Source organism: Sturnira hondurensis, unplaced genomic scaffold (assembly GCF_014824575.4).
Source record: "Sturnira hondurensis isolate 20B ecotype Veracruz unplaced genomic scaffold, ASM1482457v3 Scaffold0013515, whole genome shotgun sequence".
In the NCBI taxonomy this organism is placed as follows: Eukaryota; Metazoa; Chordata; class Mammalia; order Chiroptera; family Phyllostomidae; genus Sturnira; species Sturnira hondurensis.
The window spans coordinates 6,715,093-6,733,228 of NW_028086146.1; the positions used below are offsets into that span (position 1 = coordinate 6,715,093).

General features: G+C 35.7%; 1 protein-coding gene across 6 annotated transcripts in view; it reads right to left on the reverse strand.

The window, feature by feature from the left end:
- RFX3 (regulatory factor X3) overlaps positions 1-18,136 on the reverse strand; it is a 282,830-nt gene that overhangs the window by 38,719 nt on the left and 225,975 nt on the right. For all 6 annotated transcript variants that reach the window (XM_037061756.1, XM_037061751.1, XM_037061753.1 and 3 more), the window contains 6 exons: positions 14,598-14,719; positions 12,480-12,592; positions 8,108-8,223; positions 7,517-7,671; positions 3,484-3,581; positions 40-189 (listed from right to left, as the gene is read on the reverse strand). In XM_037061756.1, the coding sequence (XP_036917651.1) occupies positions 40-189; positions 3,484-3,581; positions 7,517-7,671; positions 8,108-8,223; positions 12,480-12,592; positions 14,598-14,719 (754 nt within the window). The remainder of the gene's footprint in view (positions 1-39; positions 190-3,483; positions 3,582-7,516; positions 7,672-8,107; positions 8,224-12,479; positions 12,593-14,597; positions 14,720-18,136) is intronic.

Sequence of the window (18,136 nt, forward strand, 5' to 3'; positions counted from 1 at the left end):
CTTCCCTTAAAAGACATGTTTTGAAAGGCAACAAAGTACCTGGACATTGGCAAAGTCAACACGGTTGAGGTCATTGAGCATCTGGTTGATCTGAGAAGTGTTCTGGAGCACTGCACGAGCTGCCTGGGCCAGGTGATTGAGCGACGTGTATCTTCGCAGAGTCTGGGCAAAGGCACTTACAGCGGCAACCTGCAAAGAAATCCAATTAAATTGCTTTTTTTCCCTCCAGTAAAAGAAACCACTGCAAATGTTCAAACCTTTATTCCCTTGCCAAATTTTAAATGCTTCCCTCTGAAACTTATTGCAAATTCATTTGGTGAAAGAGCTAACTTGTAAATTATGTCATGTAACTCTCTAAACGAAGTATTATTTTCCTTTTAAGTGGGTTGAGGTCAAGACTAAAACAAACTCCCACATTCTCCATCTGAGTGCAGCATTAATTAAACCATTTTTACAAGTAACTACTCATCCACAGTAAGAAATGACTTTCTCAAGGGAAGCAGGAAAAATGTTGATTTTCCTTTTTTTTCTACTCTCTATAGAATAGTCAACTATAAACTTAGCAAATAATTTTTTTCTTTTTACTTGGAAAACCGAACTATAGAGCTTTACTTTTTTAAATAGATAAAAGTATATACTTTCCAAAGCACTGTCATTCAGATTCAGTTACTGCCTTTATGTTATAGAAATCTGGGTAATTCTGATGTGAATCAAGTGTCAACAGCCTTTTTAACAACATATACATAGCTGGTAAACTTATTAGATACAAGCAACAAGAACTCTTTCAGAATGTAAATTTCTATAAAAGGGATATTCAGAAAACCTTCATTTGCCCTTAGCCCTTCACAATCTACTTTCCACCCTTCTCTATTCTGCTCTGTGCCAGAAAGATCAGCCTGGACGTGAAATACTACAGTAACCACCCTCCTTCCAGGTGGCTTCCAATGATGGGTGCTGGAAAAACACCGAAGGATGAGAATAAAGAGTGGTCAAGTATTTATTCCCCCACAATTACCATTTTCTCTCTGTTTTGGCAGAGTCTCATTTCTATTTCTAAGACCACATCCTATAGCAAGAAGAGGTTCTCTTAATGCCATAGCTTTTTCCTCCTTCCCCTTCAGGTCTAGGGATATTCAGGACTTCTCACTACTGCTAATCTTGAGGTATTTTAGCATTCCTTTTCCTAACCCTGTTCACACCTTTGGAAATAAAACCTTCTTAAATACACTTCAATTATTTTAGCCTTTGGATATACCATTTGTTTCCTGCTGCAACCCTGAATGAACCAGGTTACAATGAAAGATATCAAAGATAATGCCAAAAAATAAAAGTCTAGGTAAACATGTAAGTCTCATGATCTTATGGAAACTTGCTACATGCACAGCAGATCTAATGAGCATTTAAATATATTTATAGGCATGTATGGCGTGCCATGAAATCACTACTGGTAGAGAAGAAGACACTGATTGAATAGTCAGAGGGTGAGTGGCAGAACGCATTCACAGGTCAAAGGATACTCTACTGTCATAGTGAAATGCTTTAGGACTATGTGGATCTTGGGGGAACTTCACATACCCTCTAAATAGAGTCTTACACTTTTCCTCATTGCTGTGGTTTATATTAATCAGGTACATACTATGTGTTGGGCACTGTGTTAAGTGCCTCATATATATTATTTGTTCAATTCTCATAACCATCCTACTAGACACATATTATGACTTAAAGAGGATAAGTAGCTTGCTCAAGGTTACACAGAGACTATATTGCAGTGAGGGGATATGGACCCCGGTATTACAATAACAATGGCCAGTTATAATCTCATTATTCTATTTCCTCTGTCAGAGTAGACTATCTTCATTAATTGAGTATTCAGCTGAAAAAATGCTGCACAACAGTGAGAGAGGAATCACAGAAGGTGCCTTCAACCAAGGTAAATCAAACACAATCTGGAAATCAGTGAGATGGCCAATATTGCAGCTGGATTACTACCATATCCACTTTGATGACATGGGAAGGGAGATGCTTTCAACTGTTCCGTGTACTATTATAAATAGGACTGACTTTGCCAAGTTGGAAAGCATTCCATCACAATCAAATAACACCTCCTTTATTTGCCTGCCTCAATGTGGTGCTCCAGAACAGCACTGCCATGGAGAACTTTCTCTAATGATGGAAATGCAACACACAGGTGTTGCCAAACATGGTACCCACTCTCCATATGGTGCTATGGAGCACTTGAAATGTAGTCAGTGTGACTAAGGAACTAAATTTTACATTAATTTAAATTTAAAATTCAAATTTAAATAGCCACATGTGGCTATCCCTACTGTATTAACAGCATAGTTCTAAAGCAAAAATATAAGCTGGAAATCAACAAAATGTCTTTTCTGTATGTTTAGAAATAGACAGTGTTACTGCAGAACTTTAGTCCAAGCAGAAAATGTGGGAGCTACTTGTGTTTGCAAACCGACTTGTCAGCTACAAGAGCATCACTGTATCAACTAGACCCCCAAATTCAAAGATAATGGATATTGTTGGAATCTGATGGTGGATATACTCATTGACAAAAAAACATAAATGTAATTTTTGGTATGAAAGTTTAGGCAAAATGAGTTCAATCCTGCCATGGGGCATGTTTACAGATTAACCTACAGTGACATGGTCTGTAGGAGATGAATGGAGACTGGAATTCATATTTCTGGTTAAACAGTCCACATTCCTGATGTACACTGATTAATTATGAGATAACTGTTCACTTTAAGAAATGATTACTTGATTCACAAAAGCATTCTCTAGTATTAAAAAAAGTCCTGAAAGTAAAGGAATATTAATTTCCATGGATTTGTCACAGCATGATGAGCATAGCAGGGGACTTTAAAAAATCTAAAACTCATTAAACTGAGAACTATGTGAACATTCTAGGCTATTCTTTTTTTTTTAATAATTTATTCTTACCCGAGGACATTTTTTAAACATTTTATTTATTTATCTTTAGAGGGGAAGGGAAGGAGAGAGGAAGGAAACATCAATGTATGGTTGCTTCTCATGCATCCCCTGCAGGGAACTGGCCCCTGTTGGGGACTGGCCCGCAACCCAAGCATGTGCCCTGACTGGGAATCGAACCGCGATCGTCTGGTTCGCAGGTCCGCGCTTAATCCACTGAGCTACACCAGCCAGGGCTGTATTCTTTTTAATATTTAATCTGAAATTAAGCAATCTGAAATATATCCTTTATATAAGGTGTATGAATACACCACAGTTAAAATGCTTCTCTAGTCTTTTGTTAAGGTGTATTATCAAACATCTCTTTGTAAGTTCTTATTACATGGTTATAAAATACAAATATAAAAATCAGTTTAAAAATTATATATATATATTATAATAGCAACATTTTAAATAATGTCATTTCATAGGACACATAAAATTCATAGTCCAGAATAATTTTCTAAATACAAAATAAAAAGCAAAGATATAAAAGTATACCTTGGTTTGTATCATTCTCTGTGGAATATTGTTCATGGCATTGGAAAGCCAACCTTCAAGGCTTTTTGCAAAATTTCGAATGGCTTGGGTCAAGGCACCTAAATGTTAAAGAATAAAAGTAGAACGAAAAAGATGCAAAAGAACATTAATCTTCATGCTAGAATAAGGGAAAACATGCATATATGACATCTGAAGTAGCACAGAACTTATATTGTCCTCACTGATGAGACTTTATTTAACATTATTCCTAACCTTGAAAGCATTCAAGAATTCTATACTGGGCTCTTTTTCCTCTTAAAGCTATGTTGCTCCCAGATACTTATTATACTTGCTTGGGAAATGGAAATATTCAAACATTTTTGCTTATAGCAACATATACCAGTTGTGAATATACTCATGGAATTTTCTATCTCAGACAAAACACTTTTCATTTACAGCTCTGTGCTCAAAGGCTATTTCCCTTGTAAGTAAGTTCTTTATCTTGATGTTTCAAGCTCTAAATTTATCTTCTTTTAGTTCAAAAGAGGATAACACAAAGCCTCCTCTCTTTCTCTAAGCCTGTGTTTACATCAGAACATATCAGTTAGAGTAGTTATTTCTCAATCTTACATAAAAAAGTAAGGTAACAATTAAAATTGCCTAACTTGAAATTTTGAGTAACTATTCTCTATTTCACTTGGCAGGTAGGGATAAAAGATCAGTGTGATAAAATTGCTGTCACAGAGACCAATCTTCTTAAGATATTCCTAAAATAGTCCATTCCATATTCTTCACGCATCTGTGTAAAAACCTGAAACGGGGATAGGTTCCATGGGACTAGCTTTCTGTGGTGGCCATAAAACGACCAGCAGCACCTTCAATTGTCAGGGTGACTGTTCTATAAGAAGCGGTCTGTTTACTGAGATTGCTGTACAACAGAAGACACAATCTCTTGTTCAACAAGTAATTCAGTCAATAGTATCTACTTCATCTGTGCCCAAGTGTAGGAGCAGTTTTAGACACTTAATAAATATTTGAGGCATTCACAAAATAAATCTTTATGGGTTCCCTATAATAAAGACAGGTATTACAATTGGTATTCCATTACAAAAAAACAGAAGTTACATTTTCATCCAAGGCTCCCAAGAATATTAATGTTAATGATAGGATTAAATTTCTTGGTTTTGCTTTCTGTGCTCAAATAATCTGATATGCTTCTCTACTACTTTTGTTACTCAGAGTTAGACAATTTAGTTTGCTTAAGTTACTTGCAAAATGATACAAATATTACTAATACAATAACAAAAACAACTATTTTTTAAACAATGACTTATTTAACTGGTCAAATAACAAAAGAGAAATTGAAATGGCTAAATTTTGATTAGGAAAAACACTTGAGAAGTGCATACTATTAACCATGAGAATCATCTATTAGAAACACTGGAAATTTCTTGAGAACTAATCTTTTGAAATTTCCAAAACTTCCTACTTTAGCCAAAAAAGAAAAAAGAAAGAAAACTATTTTTCAGCTGCATTATTATGTACTAGAATCATGGAGGGCAGGCATGAATGGAAATGAAAGAGTGAAAAAAATTAACAACGTTTTTTGAAACTCAGAAAAATTTTTTGCAAGATTCAATTTGACTATCTGTATTTTGCACTTCGTATAATTAATATATAATAATTAACATAAAAAAACAAGAACTAGGAAAGGTTACCTAAAAAAATTGAGTCTTGTGTTATCTAGACAAATTTGATGCTAAAGAGATCATAAAATAGACATGTTTAAAATAAAGAGATACCTACAGATTTTAAAATTTTACCTTTTTGTACTAAACAAAATTTTGAGCCACCTTTAAGTCTCTAAGTATATCTCATAGTTGTACATTTCAGCGTTAACAGTTGAGCTGTTACACAATTCTTTGCACTTAACTTTATTTTCATTTTCTGATAAATATATTTTAGGATATAGTAGCTTCAAGCTGATTTTAAATTAGTGTGAGATGCAGACATTTTGGGGGCTGAAAAAAAGAAATCCCATCTGGACAGTAAATGATAGAGTGAAGAACTAGTAGCCACAAAATAACAATTTTTAAAATAAACTCATGTTTGCTCTCTATGGGTTCATATAAGATCAAACTGTGCACATTAACTTTGACAATCTTTCTCACGAATGGATGTTTGAAATGGAAAATCTATTGCAAAACTAACTTGTTCAAACCTGCTCATGATTAATATTAAAATGCACACAACAAAAAGCTAGCTATCTAAACTGTATTTGATCTTTATTTTGCTAAGTCTTTTTGTAGGATGGGAATTAAATTTCCAAATTTACTTGGCATATTAATGAGCCTTGTAATTTCAGAGAAACTATAAAACTATATTTACTTAAAAATTCCTGTAGATGACCTATCTGCTGAATGTAGAAACAAAGTATTTGACCAAATAAATTGTTTTTTAAATCATGACTTACAAAAAACAAACGTGAAATGTATTATGTATTTAAATTGTGGGGCTTAAAGTTAACTTAAAATTGATACATGATTTAAGTTAGAAAACTTGAAAACTGGAATTTATAAGTTATAGTCTTGTGAGGCTAACATAGAATCTTAAGATTTTAGAGTTTGTTAATGAATATTGATGTTGCTGAATTGCCTCAATTAAGAAAGTGCTCACTGACATCTCTTCTTGTATTTCGTAAGAGAAATTGGTAGGAAGATGTCATAGGCTAATGAGCTATCCAATGCAACTTCTCTGAACCATCTCTAGAGATTATAACTCAGAGCACAGGGAGCACAATGAAATCAGAAAAGTGATTCTGAAACATAAATCAACAGAGAATTTATTTACGCATTGAAATTTTCATCACAGCATCACTTTTAATCAATCCTTAGTGAGGAACATGGTGTAGATAGAGTAGAAAACATTAGCAATTGGAAAAAAAATGTGAGACAATGGCAGCTGGACTTTTTAAAACAAATTCCTATACAAATGTATGTGTGTTCATTGATATATATAACTGTGTGGTTAAGCATGTATTTTAAAGAGGTGAGAAACATATGAAATAACATATCTTCCAGTGTTATCTATCATATTTAGGAAAAAGTATATAAACATAAAAATGTTACTTTCTTGACTATTTGTTCTATCAAATCCCTATTTAAATATTGTCTGAATAATTTAACACCAATCACCTGTGAATGGTGTACTTAAAGTACATGGTCACCAATTTCATAAGCTGAAAGACTGCTTTTACTTTATTGGTGCCACGTTAGAGAGGAAACTGTATCTCCGTCTTTAAGAAGTTAAGGTCACTAGCATGTGCTCAAAAAGACATCCGTGTGAAACCATTCCAAGTTCTCTACACAAGTGTCCAGAGCAGCATTTACATGGACACTTGCAGAAAACAGCTTCGTTTGTTCTGTGTAAAAAGCAACCATAACTTCAAAAAGTAATCTAACTTATCCATGTAATTCCTTTTTGCTTCACGATGGAAATGCAGTGCTTATGTAGTTACACAGATTTTTTTCTCTCAAAATGCCAGTTAATCATTGCTGTTAATAAGTGGAAACTGTATTTGTGTTCTTAACAAGATGTAGGTGACAAAGTGAATGCTTTTACAATACAGAGGAATTCAACTTCAGTAGAAACCAAGATAAATTCATTTTAAATAAAAAGCAACCATGAGAGAGGCTGGCCTAGCAATTAGAGATTTCAAAAAAGTTTTGGCTTCATGAAGGAAACAGTATCCTTGTGTAGAGTACTTTTTACATGATTGACTGACTGGCTTGCCAGTGTTCTTGCTGTCACATCCAGAGGTTAGCTTTTATCTCAAAAAGAAAACTACTAAGAATTGAAAAAACAGATCATCTGTTCCCCTTTTACTACAGTTCCGCTCTAGGCTGCTTTCAGGCAATGCTCTGCGTTGCATACTTTCGATGTGGCAAACCTAAATAAGATCAGAATCACTCTAGATCGCAATGTCAGTTCCCCAAACTTCCTAGGTGGAATGTATGAGAACAAAAGCATCCGTACTTGTCTGCATTTAACTTACTAGGAATAGGTCTAAGGACGTCGGGGATGAGAATCTCCACCAGAGCCTGGTACATCCCATGGTCACAGTTACACATCCATTTCAGGATAGACTCATGTTTGCACAGAGTTATCAGCTTTGCTTTCGGAAGTCGACTTTCTATTTCACTCAGATTGCTGGTGTGAATAAATGTAGCAAATGAATAGATGGCAAATGAGGATAAAAAAGAAAATGGACTTTAAAAATCGTTTTAGTTTATCAAATATTACTGAGGTTAGAACTATACCACCATTGCACTGGTGTCATACGGCTGGATATACATAACACTCCCCCAGAGCTGCCTATGCACATTAATACTTTCTGACGGTATGAAAGGCAGATACGATGCTAACTGCATGAGGATGAAATAGCTCTACGGCAGTCCCCCAATTCAATAAAATGGGAGCTATAACACACACGCTGAAACCTCAAGAGAGCAGTTTGTGGTTTATTTCAATCTACTCATTTAATGTTATCAGGTAGGGTTCACAACTGGTATACATATCTCTAATTTATTAGCTGTGACATCTACTCAGCCATGAAAATGAACTGGAAAAGCACATTGATTCTGACCTTGATTCAGTAATGGTAGTGCCGTCAGCTGGAGTAGAGGGAGAATAGCGCCAGAATGTTTGCCACAGTTTTTCTATCAGGCTAAACTGAAGATTCACAACAACATCCAATATTGCCTAAAAGACAGGATGGTTATTGGTATTACCTTACAATATTTCTTATGTGGAGGTGTGAGGACCGCATAACGTGATGGGACTTAGATGTTAGAGATACCTGTGAGCTCATACATTAACAAGGTAAAAAACTGGACTAAATTGGGCCAATGGAAGTAGGAAAATAGAAGAGATGAGCTAGGAAGAAAAGGTAAAAACAACTCTTGAAAGATTAAGCAGGATGACCCTCATCTCTCCCATAACAGCTTCGTCCCTCTCACCCCCACTTTCACCCCCACCCCACCAGTGTAGTGCTTGTTTCCTTCTCCTGCACTTTTTCCCTTACTTTCCTTCCATGCTTTTACCCACTGCTTCCCTCTGCCTCCCGGGTTGCTGCCGCTCCTCCTATTCTCAGACCCCAGGGCACAGAACACAGACTGAATTCACATCAGTCCTCACTGGGCTAGGTGTGTCCACTGGGCATCGGAGAGGCCAGAAGTGAAGGGCGTGGAGGTGCTCCTGTGTGGAGCAGACGGAGTTAGGGCTACATTCACCCTGTCTAAGGCTGCCGACGTTGAGTTCCAGAGAGGCTGGGTCAGAAACCACAGAGTCAGGCAGGCTGTCAGATGACAGCGCCTGTCTGGGCAGAAAAACAGCAGAGCAAGTTCCTCTCATTGGTCACGTGGTGCCTCCTACTCAATCCTACCTATGCACATTCTCTTTAGAGAGCAGTTCTAAGAATATCCCCCTTTGTAATCTTGGGTCCGGGACCTCACTTTCTCCTCCAGCTGCACCAAGGACTGACTTACTTTTGAAGATACTAAAATTTGCCACTTTCATTAACTTTTGATGATCATATATAGTTTCACCCTGCCCTTGCAATTAGTTTGTAAATTCACCTTTAGATAAATGCAGTCATAAAACCAAAGAATAACTTGTTTGTGCAATGAACATGTGACTGTGATTATTATAAGCATAAAAGACAGAAGTTGTCAGTACATGTTTGATATCCTCAGCATTGAGAATGGGAACAGGCAAAATGACCCTGTCAAAATCTACAAAAATCACAGGAGCTAAGAGACAACAGGGGACAATCGAGAGAGTCAATATTAGGATTTTAGGCAAAAAGGGGAAAATACAACATCATGATTCTGGGGTCTGTGCTGCCTGAATAGATTGGCCTTATGCATAATGTAGAGAATAATTGATGATGTACACAAAAAATTCTGAAAACAATTCAAATATTATGCTAAATCTGTTTGAGACATATTCTGGGAATTAGTAGAAAAACTTGCAAGTAATTAGTAATGAAAATGGAAGGAAGGGGGAATATACTTTTCAATGTTTTATATCAGCAACAATGAAAATGCAGGGGCCAGCCCTGAAAGTAAAGGGCATATAGGTGCCCCTCCTCCCAGGCAAACACTAAAACCTTTTCAAGAGGCAAATTATTATAGCTGCTTTCTCAAGTGTAGCTTAGGCACATTCCAAGAGACAGCTACGAATGAAGTAATTATTAATATCCTACAGAATAATCTTACATACTTCTATCTATGAGATTCCTGCAAGAACACTATGTATATGTTAGAAGAAAAAAATTAGTGTTGCAGCATCTTACACAGAAAATTATACTTGTTTTTTTTTTTTAAAAGATTTTATTTATTTATCTTCAGAGAGGAAGGAGAGAGGGAGAGAAATATCAATGTATGGTTGCCTTTCATGTGTCCCCTGCTGGGAGTTGGCCTGCAGGGAACCAGCCTGCAACCCAGGCATGTGCCCTGACTGGGAATCGAACCCAGATCCTCTGGTTCGCAGCCCCACGCTCAATCCACTGAGCTACACCAGCCAGGGCCTATACTTGTTTTTTACCTAACACTAGTGATAGTTACAAAATATCTTTAATAAAAAATTGTGAGAATTTCAAGTAACAGGAAAAACAGATATGTTATTCTTTAAATTATAAACCGTAGGGGCCCCAGATGGGTAGCTCAGCTGGTTAGAGTGTTGTCCCAATACGCCAAGGCTGGGAGTTCAATCTCCAGTCAGGACACATACAAGAAGCAACCAGTGAATGCATAAATAAAAACAACAAATGTCTTTCTCTCTCTCCCCCACTACCCTCACTAAAACCAATAAGTAAAAATTTAAAAAACCATAAATCACTGGAAACATAACATAAAATAATTCAGTGCATTTTAAGTTTAGTAACTCTTCAAATTAAATAATCTCTAATTCTTTCAAAGAGGACATTCTTCACAACAGCCTCTTGAGGCAGTTTTACACATGACTAAAACATTTATCATTTGTCCATTCACCCACTTTCAAGTGTGGTCATATTTAAAATATGAACATATATTTCAACAATCCACATTCTATGGTCTTAGAGCAAATGACTATTTACAGAACTGGATATGAAACTCATGTGCCTGTACTTTATAAGGTTGGAAATTTCACAGACCGCCCCCCCCCCGAATTCTTGTTTGTCATAATTGCTCCTGCATGCCATAAGAGATGGCACAGATTCCAGTTACCCCTGAAGTAAATGGGACTCATTCTACGGACTGCCATTTTCCACTAGAACTGATTACCTCGCATGTCCGTCTCTCTTCGTCTGGGGCAATCCTGAAAACTAGAATGTTAACGAAAATTTGTAATCCAAAGAATATTTTCATCTTCATGGGGGGAGTTTTTCACTCAGAATAATCTTACTGTATATTCTTTAGTAATATAAATAATCATGTTCCACCTTATATTTTGAATGAGAAACTTTAAAAATATCCAAATTAAATTTGTGTGGACTATTTGGCTTAAAGCAAGGTTCAGAGAACACAGAGAAATAAGAAACTGCTTAATCTTTCTATGAATCTTTACTCAATACCTATATATATATGATATCTATGTAGAAAGAAATATTTTCTAGATGTGTAAGTATAATCCAGAAATTCTCTATTTGGAAAAGTTGTCAGAGAGAAGCGGATATGAAGTGCCTGTCCTCATCCCAAACGTTGGGGACAGACTGGCAGGACGTGTTGAAGAACACTCTGGCACACAGGTCGCTAACAAAGACAAGCTCAGCCTCGGTTGTTAATAATCTAGCACCCTTGACAAGCACTTGGATTTACTCAAGCAGTTCTTATTTCTGGAGTGGGGAGAGGTCTGTGAATGCTATGAGCTGAGATTTCTCATTATATACTGCACTGTCAGCAGTCAGGAGGGCAGACTGTGAAACCCAAAGGATTATCTTTTACTTCTAAGTAGATCACAAATAGCCCTGAAATAAACCTACTTAAATTCTAAACGTACTCCTTTTTCAAAAAGAAGGGCACTTATAAAACTCTTACTGCAATCTATTATCCCCTCAGCACCAAGTGAGCGGCAGGGGTCTTAACACGCTGGTGTGGAGAGAGTGCCCCTCCTGGAGACCTGTAGCTGTTCTGACGTGGGACACTCAGAAAGGGAGTAGGAGGTAGGGACGGAAAATACTGAGGGAAACCTTACTTGGCATAAAAATAAACAAAACTGAAGCCTCATTGGTCCCTGGAAAGAACACCTAACATGCTTTATCAAACATTTGCAGAAAATATTTTTGATAGAAATACACACTGATGGTATAAAATTTAAAAGATACAAAGTGTGTATTAAAAAATTAGGGCTCTTTCTTCTGATTCTCAGTCACCAGTTTCCTTTACAAAGTCAACCGCCATTAATATTTTCATGTTTTTTCTTCCAGAGAGATGTATGTACATGTTCTTTTTCATTCCGATGATAATATGCTATACACACTGTCCTGCATTTTGTTTTTTTTCCTTTAAAAAAAAATCCTAAGTCTGTTCCATATTAGTATATTTAGGGTTGTCTATTCTTTAATAACTGCATAATATTCCACTTTATAGACTGCACCATATTTTATTTATTCAGTTACCTACTAGACACTGAAGTTACAACCAATCTTTTGCATTAAAAACAATACTGCAACAAATTCCCTTGTATACTTATCTCTTTACCTATATATAAACATTTTTTAGGAAAAACCCTAGAACTGGAATTTCTGTACCAGAGGATTCATGTAGGATAGGCTAAGAAAATGGACAGTAAATTTATAAATTTATGTTCTATACTCCTCACTTGTCCACTCTGAGACAAGAAGAAAAATTAGCTTATTAGTGCTCAAAGAAATAGGCACTGACTTCACAGGTCCCCAAAGAATAAATATTTTGTTTGATTAGCAAGTTGTTTAGCAAAACTTAGCATATGATTGTAGTATGTTTGAAAAGACTTACCTCACAGTGCTCTCGATAAAGACTCTGTAGTGACTTGATATCCTCAAAGGTAGTACCATCTGGCAGAGAAGAGATTTCAACTTCTCCAAACTCTGGAAGTGCTCGAGATGCATCTGTTACCATGACAACACAAGAGAAAAAAGCTTTGTGGTGGTGCCAATTACAGATTAATGAAGGAAAATTAAAGAAGACTAAAAAGAAAAAACAATGAAAGGTTGGCAGTCCAAAGAACAGGGATTTTTGATATTAGGCTTTGCAAGCAGAACTTGGCAACATCATCAGCACAAAAGAATACAGGAAACATACAAATTCTGAAGAAACTACATTTTCACTATGACTATACTAGAAATAACATATCACAGTGTCTCTTAATATATAGCCCCTAAGGGAGAGTAAATGGTGATAGAAGGAGGCTCGACTTTGGGTGATAAACACAACAATACAGATACAGATACAACATACAGATATGTACATAGAACTATATACCTGAAACCTATGTAATTTTATTAACCAATATCACCCCAATACATTCAAATAACAAATAAATATAAAATAAAAATAAAAATATATCTTGAGCTGCCAGTACCAATTTTGGTTACTTTTATTATTATGCTAGTTAAATACTTAAAAAAAATAAATCTAGCTTTAAACTCATCATGCTCAAACCTCTTACATAATTATAAACCACAAAGCTACAAAATAAATACAAAGAAAACTACAAAAATAATATTAAACTTAAGAACATTAATTTGATCTGATGGACGCTGCTGCTGTCCTACACATAAATCACCTCTTGCAACATGAATACAGTACTGACTGCTGTGGTACAGGATCTTTTGAGTTTGACAGGCCTGTACCCACACGTCCTTCACGGTGGCTGGCTCTCCCATTACTCTTCTACATTCAAATAAGTTGCATAGCTTTCCTCCACACAAAGAGAGCACCGGGACACATCATTCAGCCTTCCCTTGGGACAAAGGCGTAATTTACAGAGTAAGTCTCTCTGTGTTCTTTTCTCATTAGATATGAACAATTAATGCAACATACTTTGGTGCCTGCCCTAACATAAATTCAAAGACAAATACGGAAAATAAAGTTGCAGAACAATATTCCTTCTAGCCTTCTAGGTAATCCAGAATATGCTTTTATTTTTTAAGATTATAACTGAAATAAAAGCATGTCATAAAAAATATTCGTCTTGAGAGCTCAAAAGTCCACAAAAATATACCTGAGGACTTTAGTTTGGGAAATGTTCCATATTTTCAACTTCTCTGAGAATCCACTTTACTTGTCTTTCTCATAAAGTGCATAAAACACACACACACTCTCTCCCTCTCTGACAGCTTTCCACCTGTTTGATCTGTTGTATAGAAACTATGCATGTTCATCTCCAGCAGAGTTATCAATTAAAGTGCCATTTTTGCACCTTTGGCTATGACAGGAATATGCAAAATGTTCAACTTCCACTTCCTAACTCTTTAAATAAAATTTATAATTTTTTTTACAATTAGAAGGTGCAGTGATCACATTAAAAGAATAAATTACTTTTTAAAAGTTTATAATATAAATTTTTTCTAGTCTGAGGCTGCGTGCATAGATAACTTCATATATAGAAAATAATTATTTTTGGCACTTAAGTTACTACTGAGAGTAAATACAATATAGTTTTTTAAAAATATTTTATTTATTTATTTTTAGAGAGAGGAGAAGAGAAGGAGAGAGGGAGAGAAATATCAATGTGTGGTTGCCTCTCATGTGTCCCCCACTGGGAACTGGCCTGCAACCCAGGCATGTGCCCTGACTGGGATAAATACAATATAGTTTTGATCACAAAAACCCAGTTAATAAAAATTCTGGAAGACAATTTCATAGTAATGAGCCTTTAATTTGTATCCACTTATAAGTCCTACATAGCTCAAGAGTTAAAAATAAGCTACAGTGAGCCTGAGAAAACATAAATGCACCAGAAATATCATATGATGTACATAGTTTCAGCACAAAAATGTCTTTTTATGTAATTAACGTCTATAATAGAAATTGCACTTGGATAAAACACTACTATTGTTCTTTTGTTTCACAATCCTAAAAGCAACTAATATGCATTACACCTTAACGTACCTAAAAACTGCTGATGATGTTGACTTTGGGCAATTACAGTTTGCTCAACAGATGTGCCTGTCTGTTGACCACTTCCTGTGAAACCATCTGCAACCCCATCCACTTTCTGCATAGGCTTGTACCTAAAAATATTAGATGGGAAAAAAACACAAATAAACCAAATTATTTCTTGCTGTTTTTGTACTACTCAAAACTCCCTAGACATTCAATTTTATTCTATCTCCTCTAATGTTCCACGATAGTTGTAAGATATTTTTCCTCTACAGTATCACAGAGCTAAAATTAAGAAATTTTCTCAATTGTGAAAAGAAAAAGGGGGAGAATCTAGGAAGAAGATGCATTTTTGAAAATTCAGAAATTTACTTAAGAATGAAAGAGTCAGGAAGTATTTCCTTAGGTACCAGCAGCAAAAAATGTTCATGATTATGGTTTTAATACATGGTTTGAACATAACTTTTTTAAAAAAGATTTTATTTATTTATCTTTAGAGGGGAAGGGAAGGGGAGAGGGAGAGAAATATCAATGTATGGTTGCCTCTCGTGAGTCCCCTGCCGGGAACTGGCCTGCAACCCAGGCATGTGCCCTGACTGGGAATCGAACCACGATCGTGTGGTTCACAGGCCCGCGCTCAATCCACTGAGCCACACCAGCCAGGGCTGAACATAGCTTTTAATGGCCAATGGATCAAGGGGAAAACAGTTTAAATACATCAGAATTTTAATCTGAGTTAAGATCTAGGAGCTAGGGTCTGAGAAATGCTGATGAATGGCTTCCAATGAACTAACATCTTTAAAATATGAATCAGCCTACAAACTCTATCTACTACATTGCTTTCATATCTCCTAAAACCTCCCATGCATCTCAACACACTCATCTGCCTTGACTCCTCTCCACATCTGCAAACAGAAAGCCCCTAAGCATCAACTTGCAGCGAAATACATGCAAGAATCCATCTATAAATTGAGTTTACCAAATTAAAAAATAATCAAAGTCACCTATAGTTACGTATTTATCTTTAGGTCCTAGTCATCCCAACTCATGGACTTTCCATACTGCTTAGAAAGAGAAAAGAGGTTTTAGCAGCATGGACTAAAGGAAAAGTCCATCCTTATTGCATGGATTTCCCAGCAATAAAGAAAGCCTGCTTGGGAGAGAAACAGAATATACAAAAACAAACAGACATACAAACAAAAAAATGGGCAACCCTCCTAGGATAAACAGCTATGAAATAAGAAATAAGCAGTAACTGTTATAACCTTTTCTTTCTCAGATTTTTCTTCTTTTAAGATTTTCTTCATTTTATAAATTAATAAAAACTATGAAAAAATTAAAATCAACAATAAGCTTGTCCTAGAGATACATACCATCATTCACTTTATGATGTTTATTGTTCCATTTTTACCTTACTTCTAATTATATTAATAAATAAAACCACCCTAATATTCTCACCATCCAGACACTTGCCTCTTACATTATATCATAGGGCAACTGGATCATTAATATGAATTACTGTGAATACCAGTGTCCCTAATACATAACCAGTATATACTTAAAAATGCCTGCACTCTGGTAACAGGTATAAAATGAACGGACCTGGTGAAACATTGTACAAACTAATGCTCTGGCTGCCTTGAGGAATGATTCAATCTTAAATGTTATTAATTATAATTTAGGTAAATGAAACTTCAGAGAAAAATTGCAAAGTCACTTCTAATGACATTTACATTTATTTCTTATATGCCAGTATCTCATGAAAAAACTATGAAAAGAAAAAAAAGAATCAGGAGATGAACAGGGTGAAAAAAGGGTACAGCGTACATCATTCTTATCATTTTAGTGATGACCCCCCACCACGAGATGGTGGTTGCTACTTTCTAAAGACATACAAGAACTCAAATGTTTTCTTCTCCTTAATGGAAAAACCACCTGAAAGTACCTTTCAACTGGGTCATACCAAGATGGCAGAAGGGTTAGTGTTGTGATTTTCGAGAAGTACTCTTTATGAAAAACTTAATTTTTATCATTTTTTTCCTTAAAAAAATTATCTTAGCATGGCAAAAAAATTTTGTGAGGCAAGTACTTTGAGTTCTTGTGTGGGGGAATTTAGCAATTTTGACACAGAAAATTTAAATACTTTTATATTTATTTAGGAAAGTTTCTTCTCCTCATTGATCCATTCTAGGTTTCATTTGATTTTAGCCTCCCTTTTTCAGATATGAAATTTTATATCACTAATAAAATAAGCTAAAATTGTTTAACCATGTTTCTTCATTTAAGTTAATGAAGTATGACATTCACAGAGTTAATAAACAAAAGTGGTAAGAGGAATTTGAATTATTTACCCTGGAGAAAATAAAAATATTTCACATAGAATTCAATTATATTAATTTTTAATATAGGATTAGAGAGTAATTATGAGACTTTGCCAAGCTATGCTTTATACATTTCCTTTGTCCTTCACAGCATCTAGTGTACTGTGGATGCTTAATGGGCACAGCAAATAACAAGGACAAGTGGCATTTCACCTAAAAGCCAAGGACCTTTTCCTCTCCGACTGTACGTTTTTAGCAGATGGATGTCATGTCACAAACTACCGCACATAGCGCTTAGCAAACCTGTAGCTGTCAGCAAAATCATCTGCTTCCTTAGAAAGATTTAGACAGTGGACGTTCTTAAGGGAAAGGGATATTCTATGTGATAAGCACTCAAAACTGTAATACATTATAATTAATGTATGATTTAATAATAATTATATTGAGTGGGGAGCACTGATTATAGGTACACTGTATTATCACACAGGAGACAGAAAATGCATCAATATTAGTTTAGGAAAAAAAAGAAAATTAGTTGGTAAATGCTGGAGAAATGGTGCAGGTCAGTACTTAAACACAAATATTATATGAAAGAGGTCACGAAAATATAATTGAGAACTGAAAGTTTTTATTCTAACCATAAAATTAAGGGTAGAAAGCTAAAGTGGACTAAATGGATCAGGCAAAGCTGAACTAGTGCATTCATTCTTGGTTGCTGTGTCAACAGGAGCTTTATAAGCCAGAACTTTGTTGTACCTCCTCCGAGAAAGGTGTGGGGGCAAGTTTGGGAGGGGTCTGTGCCATGAAGGATTACAGCATTAATGGCAGGAATACAGCTCCTGTACAAGAACAGTATTAATGAAAGCTAAATATGAGGGAGCTTCCAGGTAGTGCTGACTTTTGCTTTTTCCTTCTATGTTTTACATACTAAATCACATGGTAGCACAGTGTGTAGTCTGGCACTGCACTGGTCCTTGGGAAGAATCTCCTGAAATCACAAACACTGGACTAAGGAAAAGTAGGTGTTCATTTTCCTGATGCTCTAGGAAAAACATCCTATCCCTGCCATCACCTCAGAGGGTTAAGTCTTCTGGGAGAAGAACGTAGTTCAACACAAGTCAAGAATAGGAACATTCTGAATAGTCTCAACAAATATCTGTGGTAACTGATTCAGCTTGGAAGAAACAGTTATAAATATTATACTGTGTTGGTTTGAAAACTAGTTCC